The sequence below is a fragment of the Echinops telfairi genome, unplaced genomic scaffold, assembly GCF_000313985.2.
Source record: "Echinops telfairi isolate 266 unplaced genomic scaffold, ASM31398v2 ScPeMD7_655;HRSCAF=1070, whole genome shotgun sequence".
Lineage (NCBI taxonomy): Eukaryota > Metazoa > Chordata > Mammalia > Afrosoricida > Tenrecidae > Echinops > Echinops telfairi.
The window spans coordinates 25,308,820-25,310,601 of NW_022104553.1; the positions used below are offsets into that span (position 1 = coordinate 25,308,820).

Below are 1,782 nucleotides of genomic sequence, written 5' to 3' on the forward strand. Positions count from 1 at the left end.
CAGCCGGCTCGCGACCGCGAACCCACCTTTCCACCAACCTGTATGAATTGGGTGGATGCGTAAGGAATGGGGCGCCCCGCGCATCGCGGGCATTGGAGATACGGGCATCCAAGGGGCTACCCGCTTAGCCGACGCGCCTCTGCGGGTCCAGCTGGAAGCGACACCTTCCAGAAGGCAGGTTTGGGAAGGGACCGCCTTTCGGGAAAGGTGCTGACGTGGGCCTCGGCGCCTCTGCGCCGGGGAGCGAGTGGCCCCAGCTCGGCAGGGGGCGCGGCCACACCCAGGCGGGGGAGGGGAGAGAGGCCGCCTGGAAGGGAGTGGACAGCCCCCCTGTCAGTCTTCCGTGTAAACCGAGAAGGGGGTAGGTGGGTCTCCACCCGGGCGGGCGGGCGAGGAGGTACTTCCTGCCTGTGGGCGCGCACGCGTCAAGGTCAGCCTGCAGGGGTGGCAGCCTGCCTGGGGGCGGGAGACCCTCCAGGGGGGCCGGACCGCAGTCGCCCAGCGCCTCGGCCATATTGAATAGCCGGGCTTTGTCTGGGAAGGAGCTTGCAAGTAGCAGCCACCCCCGGGGCGATCCGGCGAACCACCGCGTGGACCCCCAACTCGGAACGGCTTTCCAGCTGGGACGCGGGGCTCGGAGGCTCGCCACTGACCACCCACCCTCGCCGGCTCGCGTAAGCCTCGTGGGACTTTTCCTGCACCCCACGGCCGTGGCGGAGCCCCGAATTTGGCCCCCGCTGGCCTCGCTGCAGACCGAGAAAGCGGGAGGTGGCGCTTCGGCGGCGGCGGCGGCGGCTCGTCCCTCGCTGGCCAGTTGAGGACCCGGGTTCTGCGTGTCGTTGGGGCTCCTGGGCCCACCACCCCGGATTCCACCCTGGAGATCTTGAAGACCCTCGAGAAGAGCCATGTGGGGGGCTGGTTCCCCTGGGGTTTCTTGCCGTCGCCGGATAACCTGATCCTCTGGAGCGTCCCGGACGTCTGCAAAGACGTCGATCTGGACCTCCTCGTGGAAGCCTTGAAGCCCGTGGGCACCTTCAAGAAGATCGGGAAGGTGTTTCGCCGCGAGGTGGACTCCACGGTGGGCATGCTGCAGATCGGCGACGACGTGGATCACCTGCTCATCCCCCGCCAGATCTGGCTGGCCGGGGGCGTGTGGAGGGTCATGTCCAAGCCCGCTACCAAGGAGGTGGTATTTCGCGAGCGCCTGACCCAGTTTCTGGAGGAAGAGGGCCGCACCCTAGAAGACGTGGCCCGGATTATCGAGAAGAGCACCCCGCACCCGCCCCAGCCCCCCAAAAAGCCCAAGGTCCCACAAGTGCACCGGAGAGTCCCGCTGATGGTGACGCCTCCGCCCCGGCTGGTCGTGGGCACCTACGATAGCAGCAATGCCAGCGACAGCGACCTCAGCGACTTCGAGACCGCGCTGGAGAAGGCCGGCCGCCGCCGCAGCCGCGGCGGGCGGACCCGGAGGGTGCGGAGAATGCCCGTCAGCTACCTGGGCAGCAAGTTTCTGGGCAGCGACGTGGAGAGCGAGGACGACGAGGAGGTGGTGCAGGCCTACCTGCGGCGGGGCGAGAAGAAGCCCAGCGCCCCCACCATCCGCCGCCGCGTGGGGGTGCCGGTGCCTGTGGTCGAAGACCCGCCACCGCCCTCCAAGGCCGACAGGTGGCGCGAGTATGCCAGCCAGGTGTCCTGGGGGAAGCTGAAGCGCCGAGTGAAGAACTGGGCACCGACGCCGCCCCCCCGCGTCAGCGAGCCCCGGCCAGCCGAGCCCCAGCCGGC

The 1,782-nt window shown here is 68.9% G+C and overlaps 1 protein-coding gene across 1 annotated transcript in view; it reads left to right on the forward strand.

Moving 5' to 3' along the window:
* Positions 1 to 505: 505 nt before the first annotated feature.
* The window catches only part of CCDC8 (coiled-coil domain containing 8), a 2,523-nt gene continuing 1,246 nt past the window's right edge, over positions 506 to 1,782 (forward strand). The window contains exon 1 of the mRNA XM_004710600.2: positions 506 to 1,780. Within this exon, the coding sequence (XP_004710657.1) occupies positions 1,085 to 1,780 (696 nt within the window). The 5' untranslated portion in view covers positions 506 to 1,084. The remainder of the gene's footprint in view (positions 1,781 to 1,782) is intronic.